At 40.8% G+C, this 14,638-nt stretch overlaps 1 protein-coding gene across 4 annotated transcripts in view; it reads left to right on the forward strand.

The window, feature by feature from the left end:
• LOC6734396 (neurogenic protein mastermind) overlaps positions 1 to 14,638 on the forward strand; it is a 68,484-nt gene that overhangs the window by 9,356 nt on the left and 44,490 nt on the right. For 3 of the 4 annotated variants that reach the window (XM_039291902.2, XM_039291901.2, XM_039291904.2), the window contains exon 3: positions 9,593 to 10,654. In XM_039291902.2, coding sequence (XP_039147836.1) covers positions 9,929 to 10,654 — 726 coding nt within the window. In that variant the 5' untranslated portion in view covers positions 9,593 to 9,928. Of the gene's footprint in view, positions 1 to 8,696; positions 8,991 to 9,592; positions 10,655 to 14,638 lie in introns of those variants that run through there. The other variant, XM_039291903.2, reaches the window with a different exon arrangement.

The following is a 14,638-nucleotide window of genomic DNA, read 5'->3' on the forward strand; positions in this document are numbered from 1 at the left end:
AACATAATAATTAATAACAACTAGCATTTAATTTGTTTTGGCATTGAATTTTATATTTTATTTTGCACCTATTAAGAATTTTGCATAAAAGTATCTGCGCGATAAAGTATCTGCTAGATACCGCACTCACATACTAGATATATTCGCATCACTCGTGGGGTTTTTGGATGGTCAGGGGCTTACGTAGGTTTTTTAGGGCGCATAGGGGTGGTGGAGGGGGTGGCTGATGATGCTGCTGTTGTTGCTGCTGCTGCTGCCTTTTGTCGACGACTGCCGTCCGAGCGGCCTGCATGTGTCACACTGTACAGCGTACGTCGCTCTCTTTGTTGCATGGGTATTGGTAGTGCAACGACCTGTGACAAAAAGCCAACAACAACTTAGGCAGCGCAGGAACATCAGCAGCACCAGCAACAACAACAGCAGCACCAGCAACAACAACAGCAGCAACAACAACAACAACAGCAGCAACAACAACAGTCCGCAGGAACAACAGCAACAACAATAACAACGTGTGACGCAGGGATGTTGTTACGTGCAGAGAGAACAAAAGAGAGTGCGAGAAAGAGCGAGAGAGGCGTCGTGTTTTGGGGTACAGCTGTTAACGAAACTCCCACGCTGCCGCCTCTGCTGCTGCGCTGCTACTGCGCTGCCGGCGTCGCTGTTTTGTTGGACATTTTTGTGCGGCTTCCTTCGATTTTTGTTGCTGTCATCGGTTTTTTAAAAAATGGGGTCGAACTTCTTTTAGCTAAAAACGAATAGTTTGGCATCCCAATGATCACTGTTTTCGAAACTGAACTGTATTATTATAATTCGCTAAATAAACCAGACTTTGGATTCTAGCTTATGCCTAAAAGATGAAATATGTAAAAATTAATGCAAATAATAAAGTTTTTCGGTATCAATACGTAATTGGTATTGCATAACGCGAACTTATAATCTTGAAAAGAAAGTACAATTACTTATTATTCACAAATATTTCGTCATGTATCTGATTTTAGATAGATATTTTAGATATCTTATATTTTTTAAACACCTAAATACTTTAACATTTTTACATTTTACACTACAAACTAAATTTCTAAATCATATATTTTATAGATTATACGTTGGATAGATATTTAAATCGTTTATGGCACATATGTATATTATATTTTTTCAACTTTGGCTTAGACTGTTCTTCTTCAACAAGTTTTACTGTATTTCTGTGCATCTTCGCTTGCCTTTGCTGCGTTTAATTTGTTTGCGCTTACAAGCCTGTGGCGTTTTTGGTTGCATCTACTAAGTAACTGAGGAAAATAGAGAAAGAAAAAATACTAGAAAAATGGGAGAGAAATGTTTTCCCTGAAATTGCTTTTGTTGTGTACACAAGACCAAGGGAAAACAGGTTGCCAAGAAGACAGAGATGGGAAGTGCAGAGCGGGAGGGCGATATGAAGCTGCATGCTGATGGACTGAACTTCATTAATTAGCCTCATGAAATGCGCCTGCTAAACACGCCTTAATTACTGGGTCAAACATTGTATCTGTGTGTTTGCATCTTGTATCTCAGCGGTTGTGAGTGTGTGTGTGTGTGTGTGCGTTTGTTTGAATGTTTGTGTGCATTTCCGGGCACTCGAACATCTCGTTTAGTTCCAATTTGTTCAAATATAAACGCCACTCGCAGCATGAATTAATTAACGTTAATCAACTTTCGCGCCCATAAAACAAAATAAATAGAAAACTAGAAAATGTTTTGTGGGCACAAGACTGTCTGAATGGAAAATCATCTGAAACGTGTATAATATTTATTTATTAATTAATTAATAGGTTAGATGTTCTATAATAAACAAAAATAAGGATAATAGGAAGTTATTATCTAAAAGTAAAGTGAATGCAATGGTATAATGTTAATTATATGCATTTCTTATGTAAAAGCTTCTATTTAGCATGCAAATATTTTACAGTCGTTATTTTTAATGCGATTTATGAAAAGTTTTCAAGTTATTCCTCCAGTTAAGTGTTATAATTTTATTTGTTTTCCGCTCATCGCTTAGCGACAATTTCATGGCTTTCAGCCATCGTCACGTGTAGCTCATAAATATTTAAGCGCAATATAAGAGGGGATTTGGGGAATGGCGGGGGGAGGGGGACATGGGTAAAGCAGAGACCGGACCCCGTTTAATTTTTTATTTGTTCTTTTTTTTTTATAGTTTTCCGCGCGCCGTTTGTTAATTTAGCAAAAAGCATTGCGAAACGACAGACAATTTAAGACTTCATTAACAGGCCAGGCGAATGAGGGGTTAATTTTGGGGCACAAAACGAAGGGACGAGTGGTAGGGATGGAACCGGAAGAGCAATTGTGGGTTCGACTTCGAGGATACATACGAGCGATGGGCTTCTCTTCTCGCTGCCTCGTTCCGCACTGAGTCCTTTCGCGGATTACTCGCACCTGCCCAGGTACATTTACATTTAAGTACCAACACGCAAATGTATGTTTGCCAAAGTTCATTAAAATATGCCATATCCTTGCGAAAAACCGGAATTCCACTGTGAACGCTACGCAAGATACTTTGCTTATAGCCGATCAAAGTAAAAGCATTTCGTTTTATTGTACAAAATGATCAAGCACTTAAAAAAATAATGCAAAGGCTTTAGGGGCTGAAACACTGTAATCCAATTTATATATATATTTTTTTTGCTGTATTTACTTTAACCCCATGCGCGTATTGAATAATTTTGAATCGTTCGAAAAGTGGTAAGCTCATCGGCAATCGTGTGGCATGAAAACAGAAATAGAAAATTAATTAAAGTTGGCAGGCAGTCAGGCATTGTCCTATTCATTTTATGGGTTTTCCTTTCCGACCGTGGAAAGTCACCCCTGCGAGCCGAAGATTCGAGCGGCAGAATGCAGAAGCGCCTCAGCGAGTGGTTGGCCGTTAAATTGTTGTACAACATGGGTTAAATGGGTGCAGGCAGCTGTGCAGAGACGGGTTCCAAAAAGTCGAGAACAGTGCGATCTCTATATGAGACATAGCCTGGGCAAACAAAAATTCGAAGAACTATTGGAACTTTGTGCTATAAGCAATTTTAGAATTAAATTCGCAGTGTCCACGTTCCCATTTGATAACAACATAATTATAAACATAATGACCCAATGATAACCCCTTATCTTACTAGATTTTAAAGTCATCACATGACTTCCGCAAATATTGGGAATTTTTCTTGTTCAAACAAACCCTAATCAAACTCTTTAAGTATTGGATTTTGCAACACTGCTTAGTTTTAGGATCTAAAAATATCTGTTAAATTCAAATCCACATGAATCCTTTAAAGAAACTTTGACTTTCAGTAGCGACTAATAAGGTAACTTCGCGGCTAATAGTCGGCAACGCTCCCTTCTGCCTGTTACATACTTTTCAACGAATCTAGTATACCCTTCTACTCTACGAGTAACGGGTATAAATACCTTCTGTATCTTCTTCAAAAGAATCTATGTCAATCAGGATGTGTTCTTGTACATAACAACAACTATCTATCGGAATTAAAGGACTTATTATGTCCCATAAAAACTACAATTGTCAATACGGGGCGAACATGGATATTATTTATTGTATATAATATTAAAATTGAAATTTTCATGCTTATCCATTTTTATATTTTTTTATAAGGAAGAAATGAAAATAGAAACGCATGAAAACTTATTTTTAAAAATAGTGCGGCATGCCTAATTTTATTAAACTAATAATCGAACAATCAACTATTACATTCCGTTTAATTTCTTACAGAATGTTAAATCATTTAAATAAATTATATAGACCCTAAAAAAGATATGAATATCCCACCAATTTTTAGAGCGGTTTTTCTTTACTCTGATTTTGTATCCTCTCATCTCTTACTCTCATTTTGGGTCTCTGCTCTGAGTTACTCCAAAAAGAAAAACAACAACATAGGCAGCGGCAGAGCCTGACTTCTGTGTTCGAAACTTTGCTAGAAGAAGACTGTGCGATTTGTTTTTGTTTTTTCGAACACTAGCGAGGAAAAAACCGGGCGAGGAACACTGAATACTGGTACTGAAGGGGAGTATCCCGCCGGTGGGGCACTTGCCACTTTAGCATTTTACCACTGTACCACCAGGCTGGCTTTTCTGTGCGCCGCATCGCTGGTGGCATGGAACAACAACAGTGGCGCCCTCTGCAATGTTGCAGCAGCATGGACGATAATGTTGCATGTTGCAGCTGTTGCAAGATACTCCGCACCTTCACTCCTCAGCCCCAACATGCCACCATCCTACAAAAAATCGCACGACATCTGCTTCGGGACCTGTTGTTGCTGCGATTGCTGTTTAATGTTGCTGGAGGCGAAGTTGCTGTTGCTGCTGCTGCTGCTGTTGCTGTTGCTGTTGCTGCTGATGTGTTGCTGTTGCTGTTGCTGCTGATGTGTTGCTGTTGTTACTGCAGCTGCAGCTGGACAACAATTTGCATCTACGTTTGGGCTTTCCTTGATTTTTATTTATATATCAGTGCGAATGCTTGCGGTTTCGCTCTGCGTGTGAACTTAAATCCTGTGATTCAATGTGTTATCTTCTTTTCGAAATAATATAGAATCAGAATTTAGCTGGGAAAACTAAAGACAAAGATGACATTTCCGGTTGTACAGAGCTGCTTTTTTAAATGAATTACTTTCGCACATGGCTTGATAACATGATTTTCTTATCAATTTTATTTATACATTTTTGCTCGTATTTAAATTTATGCACGCTCGCAAAGTAAATGAGATTATATTCTTATTAATTTATAAGAAACTAATAAAATAATCCAATTAGCGTAAGTAATAACAATCTTGATTACTCAATTTCTATTCAAGTGAAGCCTATTTTGTTTCCCTAATAGTTAACCTAATTAATATTTAATAACTTTTACAGCTTGATCATAAAACGGTAAAATTCGACAATTTATGTGAAAGCCAAACTAATACGATAGCATTTGGATAAATATAGTACACGATTGCGAGTTCTCCCCAAGGCGCATGTGCAGAGACAATCAAGTTAATTGCATGGAGATGTTGGTTCTGTACTTTCCACCCAAGCACCACCCACTTTTCGAATACCTACCCCACCCCCCTTCCGCCCACCGCCACGCCCCCCAGCGAAAGCAGCATACCCATCTACTTTTCTCCAGCTCTTTCTGCGGTTTGCCTTCAAAATTTTCCTCGATTTTCCCTCAGTCTGCCGCTCGCCTTTGTCCCGGCCGGATGGCTTGGATTTTGGCCCGGACATCCAGGTGGGCGGCACTCCGAATTCCGGGGGCGTGGCTCTGGGCGGAAAATTTGTGCGAGCTGTGCGCTTGCCAGGCTTTTCGATGGTTTTTGGCTCGAAAAGCGGATCTTTCTCGCAATTCGGATTAGGCGCCCAGCGCGGCCGAGCCATAGAGGCAATAGAGAAAGAGAGCTTTTCCAGGCCAGCCAGACGTGGAAAGGTGGAAAGTGCGCCTTGGATTTTCCGCCCCAGCTTTGCATTGCTTTCTCCGGCTGCTTGCAGCCTGTTAGTTTCCGATAAAATTGACTTTTTGTCGCCGCCGTCGTTTGTCGTTCTCTTTGTGTGTTGCGTTTGTCGTTCGTTGTTGGCTGTTAGTAACTTGGCTAGTTAGAGTTGGCTTGTCGCTTTCGTCACCGGAGGCGGCACCATTTTGTTTGGCGTCGTTTTCTCATGGGCCAACAGACGTTTCAGCCAGCCGACGACTTTCAGCCATCTTCGCCGCTTCTCCGTTTGCAATAAAATGTATCTTCTCGCCGGTCGCGTTTAAAACCGCATTTTTTTCGCCTTGCGTTTGGAAACGCGAGCGGTTTTTGCAGCTAACAAATTAATTCATTAATTCCCATGCTGACGGGCGTTTTATGATCAGATAATCAGATAAAATAGTACTGCATGAGATTATATAAGCAGCTTCGATGTTTACGTCAATGTATTATTTAAATGCAAATGCCATAAATTTTTAATTTACTATGACTTGTATTGTACCTAGTTTTGATATTTTTATTGATAAATAATAGTCAATGCATAACCGATTCCGTGATTAAAATTTTTGTTTATAATAAAAGATTACTTATCAATAAGTTCTCAAATTCTAGCAACTTTTGAACAATAATCTGTTTTATATTTCTTTTTGATGTAGTTAAGTAACTACATTTTAGTACATTTCCTAAAAATGCCATCAATACCATTTTGAATTAAATTTGAATTCTAATTTCTATGTACAAATAGTTTTCTGTGGAGCTCGCAGCATATTCACACACATACACACACTTGCGCATGGAGAGAAAATAAAATAGTTGGCTCTCGCTCTCTTCGCTCTTGCTCAAACATCTTACGCTCATTTTGCAGTACCGTTTTGAGCACCAACAGCGGCGACTAAAAACGCACCGGAATCGCGCTGCTGCCGCCGCTGGGCGCCTGTTCGTTTTTGCGATAGACGCGCGACGTAAGTCGCCGCCGTTTCACATCTGGCTCTGTTTCGGATTCAATGCGATTCCGCATCAAATGCCGCACGCTGTTTTTCGGTTTTGGGCGCTGCGAGAAACGCGAGACGGACTATCGTCCGTTTCTGTCGCGTTTCTGTCGTCGCCGGCGATTTTTTAATTCGCGCCGATTTTGCAATGTTTTCGTGTCCGCCGGTCGCTGTTAAAGTCCCACGGAAGCTTTAACAGTGGAGCCTCGTGTCTTGCTCTCTCGCTCTCAAACTGTTTCTGCGATTGCGTGTGTATACAAATGTGGTGCTCTCTTTTGTTGGCGCTCTATTTGGAATTGAGATCATTGGGTAAAAATCTGTTAGATAAAATGGTACTGGATTTAGTTTCCAATTTGGCGAGCATTAATTGCTGAAGATAATTTTATGCAGTAACTTTTAAATTTAACAGAGATATTACGTTATGTTATGTATGGGTTTTTGAATGTAGAAGAAGATGTTATCTGTGATGTGTTAATAAAAACAAATTCTTATGTGTTTTCCCTAAAATATTTAGTAATATTTTAAAAAATTCTTTAGTATATCTTAAATCTCTTTTTCGCGAATTACCTATGGCGTTTCACTGTACCCAGAAATATGTTTTTCCTCACAAGTTATCACACTCGCCTTAAATCGTAATAAAATGTCGAGACATTAACAGAAATTAATCATATGGTTCATAAAGTTGTGGCTTGTCAAGAAAGTGGCTTTTCTAAAGAATTTATGGAATAGAAATTTAATGGCTCTTGTCGATTTCTGCATGCGACGCCGATGAAAACTGTTTTCCGCAACTTCCACAAGAGATGTGGCCAAAAATTAATGATGTCCCAAGAAAGCAATTTAATTAAAAATTCCAATCGAATATAAATAAAACTTGTTCCCTCAAGACATAATTATTTTCTTATCTGGCTAACAATTTTATATAAAACTTGAATTAAAGTGCTGCCTTTATCGAAGAAATTATCAACCAAAAAAAGCAAACTTGCGAAAAAAATTATAATTTGTATAAAAAAAGCCCTGCATCATTTGTAATTTTCTAAGATTTTTATTTTTCGTTGCTGATTTCAAATTTCTGTAAATGAGAAGCATTTCGTGATTACGTGTGTTTTCGTCTTATGCAGCTGTCTTTCCGTTCCATTTGACACCTACCTCAATGGGTTAACGGAGTTTTGTTTTTTAATTAAACCCAGTAGCGATAACAATAACAACATTAGCAAAGAATAGCAAACAAATCGCTCTTCTATAACTCGCTGACACTTTTTTTTTTCTTCCGAGTGTCGTTAGATTTCGTTACTCTTTCACTCAGTCACTCTATCACTCAAATGCGCTCTCTCGTTTACAACATTGTTCTGTACACAGCATAACATAACTTGCTTACTCGCACACTCCCACTCTCACCTGCTGAGAGCAACAGCCCTGCTGTTCGCTCATTCGCTCATTCGCACTCGCCAGTTGCCTTCTCGCTTCCCCAGCCACTTATTCTCCCGTTTCACTGCCTGCAATTGCTGCGCGCCTGGTATTCGGTTCGGCCAAACCGCCGTTCGCTTGTATGCGAGTGGATTATTGTTTTTGTTTCGAACGCGAGTAAAGTCGCGCTGGCGTTTCCAAAGGTTCCCGACTTTTCGACTTGAACTGAAGGCCCAAAACCAGTTTCCTTCCACTGCAGCCGAGGAGTTTGGGCTTTAGGGTCTTGGCTTAGCCTTCTCATCTCGCCTCTTGTTTACAGCTTAATTTGCCTGCATCACCCCGATTGTTCCACCCCCTTTCATCCACGTGCCGCCGCACAGCCTATACAGGCTGACTTCCATAAATGGGACATGCGGAAATTCTTCTATTATATGAAATAAATTATAAATATAAATATGTATTTTAAGTTGTATAGAAAATCTTGATATTAATGATAAGATTGCAAAAATTAAAATAATAATTTATAAGGGCTCTGCTGTACGAGTATTGCCCATCAGTCATCATAAGTTGCCAAAGGTTTTTCTGCTCATTTGCGCCTCTGCAACATCCAAAGTTCGTCGTCGTCGGCTGTCGTTCGCTGTGGTGGTGGAGCCCATGTAGCTCCACTCGGCGCACTCGGCACCAGCGATTTCTCGGCACCGTCCAAGCCCACAGCCAAGCCATCGAAAGCACCACCGAGCTCCAACCGCTCGCCGTGTGCCAACCGCTCGCTCCGTCCATCAGTCATTCATTCAACCGCCAGACGCGGCGCAGGCCAGTTGTGTTTGTTGTCAGTCTCTCAATCCCGATTCCGATTCCGATTTGACGTCGATTCCATTTGGCTTTGTTTGGTTCTGTTCTGTTCTGTTCTCTGTTTCTCGCTTTTTCGAGACACGCGAATGCGAATGTGTATAAGAAAACGCGCAACGGCCGCTCGCGTTTTGCCAGCGATTATTGGCTTTAATCAGCTTTGCTTGATTCACTGAGCAAAAAGACGTTCAAAACTAAATACAGAACATATATGCAGATCAATCTCATAGGATGATCAATACAAGGATTACCTAATGTAAAAAACAACTTCTCAGATACTTTTTTTTAATAACTGAAATATAAAGATACATCTTAAATACTATATTCGTCTGTGGATGTAAAGTTTATATTATATTGTAAATATCTTTTTAATTTATAGATAACTCTTGAAATAAAACAAGCTTAGTGGTAGATAGCATTTTTTCAAGTGTATGCTTGCATTGTTTTTATCAGTTCTTGGAAAGTGTGTTTGTCGATCTACTTTGTTTTTAATTTGTTGTGGTTTCTCGTATAAGGTACTATTGTACTTGTATTGACATTACTTATGCGCTCTCTCTTTCTATCGTTTTATTGCTCTCACTTTCCGGTTCTTATCAATCGCTTCGTACGTATTTAGTTTAGCTGCGAACTGATCTACAACCGCCTAAATTCGAATAGAAATGCGATAGCTGCATAGCGTAAATATGACCTTGGGACAGATAACAAAGCCACTTTAAGGCGGCATCATTTCAGTTTATAAATAATCATTAATACTCGGGAAATAAAGTAATATCCTTAGGTTTAAGTTACACTTACATACTAAGATAGTTAAGAAAATCAAACATAAAACTAAAGCTGTGCCTTTCTTTCTTTTCACAGGACTTGCCACAGGATGTGGACTTGGTTTTCTTGTGGCTGCTTTCACCTGCCGCAGCAGCGATATTCCTAACACCTCTCCGCGTAGAATAGGCATTTCCGGTCGTGCAGCGCGGAAACAGCAATAGCAGCAGCAGCAGCAGCAGCAGCAATCAGCAGCGCTGCTAGCAACATCGGACGATATCAGATATAGACAACCTATATACACATATATATTTATTCGCCGCCGCTGTCGCCGCCTTGTTCTTCGCGATTTCGTCGCCGTCAGCGTTCGTCGCCGACTGAGACGAAAGCTGCGAAGCAACGAGCGCCAGCGAAAGCCTCACCACGGACGCATTTATGGATGCGGGCGGCCTGCCAGTTTTTCAGAGCGCCAGCCAAGCAGCCGCCGTCGCCCAGCAGCAGCAACAGCAGCAGCAGCAGCAACAACAGCAGCAACATTTGAATCTCCAGTTGCATCAGCAACACTTGGGCCTCCATCTGCAGCAGCAACAGCAGCTGCAACTGCAACAGCAGCAGCACAATGCCCAGGCGCAGCAGCAGCAGCAGATCCAAGTGCAGCAGCAGCAGCAGCAGCAACAACAGCAGCAGCAGCAGCAGCAGCAACACTCGCCCTACAATGCCAACCTGGGAGCAACAGGCGGCATTGCTGGAATCACTGGCGGCAACGGAGCTGGCGGCCCTGCGAATCCAGGAGCGATACCCAACGCTCCGTGCGACACTATGCCCACCAAGCGGATGCCGGTCGTCGATCGGCTGCGACGCCGCATGGAGAACTACCGCCGCCGGCAGACGGATTGCGTGCCACGCTATGAACAGGCCTTCAATACCGTCTGTGAGCAGCAAAACCAGGAGACCACCGTCCTCCAGAAGCGCTTCCTCGAGAGCAAGAACAAGCGGGCGGCCAAGAAGACCGACAAGAAGCTGCCCGATCCCTCGCAGCAGCATCAGCAGCAGCAGCAGCAGCACCAACAGCAGCAGCAGCACCAGCAGCATCAGCAACATCAGCAACACCAGCAGGCCCAGACCATGTTAGCCGGACAGCTGCAGAGCAGTGTTCATGTGGTGAGTTTGAAGGACTCAATGTCCTTATATATGTATAAGGTTTTACTTTTGGACATCTTTTGAATACTACCTATGATTTCAATCTCAAGTCAATTATAGGTGGCAAAAAAGTTTATGAAATCGTTATGCAAACAGTCAGGGAATCTTAAAAGAATCTACGAGTATATAGCATTTAGATTCAACATTTTTTTAAATATCTAGAAAAGCTAGTTTATTTCAATCAATAATATTAACTTCTTATGGCTTATTCATAATGCAAATGGTTGCATAGTGATTCACAAATATTGTAAAAAGAAACAATAATTGTATGACGACAGTGAAACCTCTAATTTAAAAGTATATGCATGCGTAATAAAATAGTGAATTGGCAAACTTCAATGATTACTTATTAATCCTTAGAAGAAATTCGCCACAATATATCCATCAATTTGTGATGAACATCCCATTTTGTGTTTGATGGACATATCGGTCGCCCACGCAAAGTTGGGATTGTGATTGTGAAATGGATTCCGAATTTCATTGGCGTTTCCAAAGAGCTTGGGATTATCGCGGCGAATGCAAATGCAAATCGCATCCAGCAGATACGCGGCTATGGGTATCTCATCAATGCACAGTTGCCTCACATTAGAGCTGGTGCAGTTCGCGGTCTCAAAAGAGCAGCGAAATAAATACGAAGCCAGCAATCCAAGCGGAGAATGCACGTACAAACAAACATACATATATACACAAAATAATAATGAGGTCAGCGATTTTTTGTATTTTTGTGTGCGAGAGTGTGCTGGTTTTTTTGTACTCTTTCGGTTTCAGTTCAGTTTCACTCACACACAGCTCGCATTCGAACTGCGCCGCCAACTTGTAGCTACAAGATACATTCGCTGTAGCTACAAGCAATTGTAGGTACTACTTAGCTGACTTTTTGACGTTCCTTTGGCTGCATTTGAAAATACCTTGAACAGCAGTAGCAGCACCGCAAAAAAGTTGTATACTTGTGTATAATTTTGCGAATGAAAAGATTTTTTTCTGAGTGAGTGATGCAAGCCGCGATTCTTGACGGCCTCTGGCTTATATAATTGTTAGTTCTGTCGACAATCCGTCAAGCGACCCCATCACAGCTTGTAATTACCACAGCCAGCTCGAACTCGAGATACTGATTCTCTCTGATTCAGAATCCGTCTCGGAGTTTCTATTTCTTTTATCTGGGCGACTTGAACGCGGAACGTGAGTTATTCCTCAACTGGCTACCGCAATTCCGCGATCTGTTCATTTCAGTTCAGTTCGCTTAAGTTCGGTACGGTTCGGCGTGGATTGGAGTGGAAAAGTTTTTCCGCATCCGCCTGGCCAAGTCATTTGTACTACTACTGTGCACTGCGTAGCCAGCCCCTTCGTTTCCCATCAGCACGTAATTATTCATCGCTGACTGCTAGAGTTTGCTGATGATTTGTCCCCCTTCATTTGAATTCTTTTCATATGCAAAAAGTGGATTTGTCTTGGCCCGCGGCTAAGGATGAGGATGCTCTCAGAGAAAAACATTTCTACAAACATTAAGTCATTCAGAATGTTGCCATCTAATTAACTTATTAAATGCGGACATATTTGCTAGCATTCAGTTTGAACTAGTGCCTAATTTTTTGTGAAAATCTTTGTTAGATTTTCTTGTTTTGCAGATTGACAAACGCCCATTCCATGGATCCTCCAATAATTTGAATGATTTAATTGCTTTCTGATTTCGCTGCTGTTGGCCACTCACTCATCCGTTCCTTTGGCATCTCGCCAGCGAATTAATGATCGATGAAATGGACAGGGAGCGGTTAATCTAAGTTGGCTTTTCACTTTTCATTTCTTTTATTATTTCGCTGCTTTTACGGTTTTGGAAAACTTTTACTGATTGTTGCCGCCGCCTGCGGTTGCCGGTGAAAATCGCTGCAAATTGCGGCCGCTTGCAGCCAGCCGGTGCAACATGCAAAACAAGAAAGCAACATCGCCATCAGCAACAAAAAAAAAAAAAAAGCCAAGTCCAACATATTGTTTATAATGTGCGTTGTTGTTTGCGTTTTTGTTTTTTATTTGGGAAAGTCGCGTGTTGCAGTTTCTTCTTCAGCTTCTACACTGGCTGCACTTTTTCCCCCACTTGTTTTTTTCTTTTCTATTTTGTTGTATTGCACTCATTGTTGCCAATTTTCACTTCACTTTGGGTCGTGTGGCATTTTCTGACAGCCGTCAGTCAGTACGTCAAAGTCTCGAAGCGCAGTCAACAAAACAAAAGTTGCATGAGCGATCTGCCCCGCCCCCCCTGTTGGGCCGCCCACCGCCAACACACCGATTTTCCCGCTTTTCCGCCTCAACTCCACGCGCAGATTGTTGTTTGTTTCAAGTGCCTTCGCTGCTGCTGCTTATGTTGTTGTTATTGTTGTTGTTGTTGGTGATGATGTTTTCGTTGCTGTTGCATCTTGATTGACAAGTGACAACATATTATTGGCGTATCGTTGCAAGCTTAGATTATTTGTTGCTATTCTTGTTGTTGGCTTGTTGTGGTTGCATTGGCATTGTTTATCGCTCCTTCAGAAGGAAAACTCCTACGCCTCCGCCCGGGGGCGTGGCCTAAAAAGTTGCTTACATTACGGCGAGCGGGTAATTTATATAAATAGAGGCAGTTAAGGTGAAATTCTACTATAAACATGAGAAAAAGCCAGTGAAGTTCTATACGAGAACAGTTGGGTTACTCGTTTTGAATAGTAATTTAGTATGTACTATATATTGTTTGCTCCAAAAATCTTAAAACATTTAATTAAAACAAAAAGATTTCAAGATAAACTTCAACTTTTAACTTTGGTAGTAAATTCTTCAAGTGCAAGTTCTAAATCCATTTAAAATTTTCGTATTTCGAAAGCTATAAATATTTTAACAAAACACCTGAATTTGTTTGCTTGTAAGTTTAAGAAAAAACTCTATTCATTGTCCTGGCACAATGTTTTATTTATTACACATTATTCCAAACTTTTCGCCATGCTTCCTTGTTCAACTTGTTGAAAATTTATGTATTTCAAACATTTTACACATTTTTGTTAAATGCATCATTTATCTTCGCCTTGCGCCATCGAACTCTGAGGGCCAGACCGAAAATTGCCACACCCCCTTTTTTGTCGTCCCCCTGCGCCCTACGCCCATGTTTTTCAGGGGTGGTGGGGGGTAGGGATTCACCTAACAGTCTGCACCCCTTGCGTGCTCTGTCTTTTGGCCTAACGAAGATATGGAAAGGCTTGAGTGGGTTCAAAAAAAAAAAAAATGAAGAAAAGGGGGCTGTAAGTCGCAAAAAGCAGGGGCGCGGAAAGAGAAAGAGGGTGAAAAGGGGGGACGGACAGCGGCGCTACCGCCGTGGCTTCAACAAAATCGATTCCATTTCGACAAATGGGAGAAGGCAAACAGCCGAAAAAAAAGCAAAGAAAACGGAATTGCAGACGGAAAACTGAATGCGGCCTGCACTTGACTACAGATGAGGGGGATACATGGATTGATATATGCAGTATATAGCAAATGATGTGCGGGATATATAGATATATAGCCGACGGCATAAATTATTGCCGGGCTTAACGGGAATAATATTGTTGCAAAAGGCAATTCGTACGATTATTTCTTATCGTTTATTGCATCATCTTGGCCAATGAGTTGAAGTTTGGCCAAGATTTTTAAAAGGAATGTGTCCTTTTTTTAAAATAGTAATTAAGCTAAGATTAAATATTGCATTTCTGAAATATTTAGGTTTTCTTACAAATTATAATTTGCATATGGGATTTCTAATAAATTAAAAATATATTTTGCATTATATCAAATTCTATTTGCTTTTATATATATTTATTACAATATTTTTTAACCCGCATTTGTACGATTTCTACCACTGTGCGTCTTGCACAATGGGCCAAATTGCGTGTTTGTCACGCATTGCTCATTTCCACCGCAGTTAGAAGTTTGTGGTATATTGCAAATGCA

The sequence above is a fragment of the Drosophila simulans genome, chromosome 2R, assembly GCF_016746395.2.
Source record: "Drosophila simulans strain w501 chromosome 2R, Prin_Dsim_3.1, whole genome shotgun sequence".
Lineage (NCBI taxonomy): Eukaryota > Metazoa > Arthropoda > Insecta > Diptera > Drosophilidae > Drosophila > Drosophila simulans.